Consider the following 1774-nt stretch of genomic DNA (forward strand, 5'->3'; position numbering starts at 1 on the left):
TACCCTAGGTGGTGGAGTCAAGGCTGGTTGGCCTGTGCAGATGCTCTACGTGCAGCCATGGGGATGGTGGGGCTGTGGCTCTGGCTGGCCAGGTGTCCCCGCGCCTCCCAGGGCCTTGATCGCGCTGCTGTGGCTTTGCTCACACCTCGTGGCTGGTGCTCACACCCCTGAGGCCTCGTGTCCCTTGCACTCAGAGTCCCCCAGGGAGTGGCTTCAGTTCTCTTTATACCAAGTTAAAGAGGAACCACCTGGTGACATCACAGCATCTGTGAACACGACATGTTATGTTTTTATACCTTCGAGGCCCCAAACTTTGTTTCTTCATCCCTCATAGGTTCATCGGAACCTGTCCCAGCTCCCAAATTTTGCCTTCTCTGTTCCACTGGCATATTTCCTGCTGAGCCAGCAAGCAGAGCTCCCNTTTGCATTAAATAACATTTGGCATAGTTGGCCAAGAAGTTTCACCTGAAAGGATCGAATTTACAGAAATTCCTGGGGCTCACAAAAATGTAGATTCAGGGACACTTCAAGGGGACCCCCAAAATGGGCCTGCAGAGGAATGTTGACGGTTTATAAGATGACAAACTCTGTGAAGACCGTGATCCTATTTTTTTAGGGAAAAAATAGAGTGAGTCTATTATATACATATGTAGAGAAAGGCAAGAAAAACACTTAAAAATGTTATTGGGCTTTACCCTAGGTGGTGGAGTCAAGGCTGGTTGGCCTGTGCAGATGCTCTACGTGCAGCCATGGTGATGGTGGGGCTGTGGCTCTGGCTGGCCAGGTGTCCCCGCGCCTCCCAGGGCCTTGATCCCGCTGCTATGGCTTTGCTCACACCTCNAAGAATAGAGGTTTATTTGGCTTACGATTCTAGGACAGCTGCATCTGGCATGAGCCTCAGGCTGCTTCTACTCATGGCAGAAAGTGGCAGGCAGCCGGCAGGTACAAGCAGATCACATGGCGAGAGGAAGCAAGAGAGAGAGAGAGAAAGAGAGAGAGAGAAAGTTGCCAGGATCTTTTTAAGCAACGAGCTCTTGCGGGAACTAATCGAGCGAGAAATCACTCGTTAATCCCCCCTCCCCCAGGGAGAGCATCGAGCATGAGCTCAGCGCCGCCCGGGAGAAGGCCTCTCTCCTGATCCAGCAGGCACTCACCATGTTCCCTGGAGGTGGGTGCCATGCTTGGTCGGGGGTGCATCCGGCAGCCCCTGGCAATGCACCTTCCTGGTGGAGGAGGCAGGGTCCCCGCCCGCCTCTGCACTTACAGAAAGATGCATCCTCTAATGGGGCCTAAAAACATGCGATAGTGTTTTAGTCTGTTTGTGTTGCTATAACAGAAATACCTGAGACTGGGTAATTTATAAGGAAAAGAGGTTTATTTGGCTTACGATTCCAGGACAGCTGCATCTGGCATGAGCCTCAGGCTGCTTCTACTCATGGCAGAAAGTGGCAGGCAGCCGGCAGGTACAAGCAGATCACATGGCGAGAGGAAGCAAGAGAGAGAGAGAGAGAGAGAGAGAAAGTTGCCAGAATCTTTTTAAGCAACGAGCTCTTGCGGGAACTAATCGAGCGAGAAATCACTCGTTAATCCCCCCTCCCCCAGGGAGAGCATTAATCCGTTCATGAGGGATCCGCCCCCGTGACTCAATCAGTTTCCCACACTGCCACATTAGAGGTCAAATTTCCACATGAGTTTTGGAGGGGACAACACATCCAAACTCCATCACATAGTTAAGAGTTTGAAAGCTGGTCCACCCATCTCAGTGAGCCCACTG

General features: G+C 51.7%; 1 protein-coding gene across 1 annotated transcript in view; it reads left to right on the top strand.

The window, feature by feature from the left end:
- The window catches only part of TCF25 (transcription factor 25 (basic helix-loop-helix)), a 44355-nt gene that overhangs the window by 34543 nt on the left and 8038 nt on the right, over positions 1-1774 (top strand). The window contains 2 exon segments of the mRNA XM_008563488.1: positions 335-420; positions 1095-1168. Of these exon segments, the coding sequence (XP_008561710.1) occupies positions 335-420; positions 1095-1168 (160 nt within the window).

The sequence above is a fragment of the Galeopterus variegatus genome, unplaced genomic scaffold (genome assembly GCF_000696425.1).
Source record: "Galeopterus variegatus unplaced genomic scaffold, G_variegatus-3.0.2 Scaffold174, whole genome shotgun sequence".
In the NCBI taxonomy this organism is placed as follows: Eukaryota; Metazoa; Chordata; class Mammalia; order Dermoptera; family Cynocephalidae; genus Galeopterus; species Galeopterus variegatus.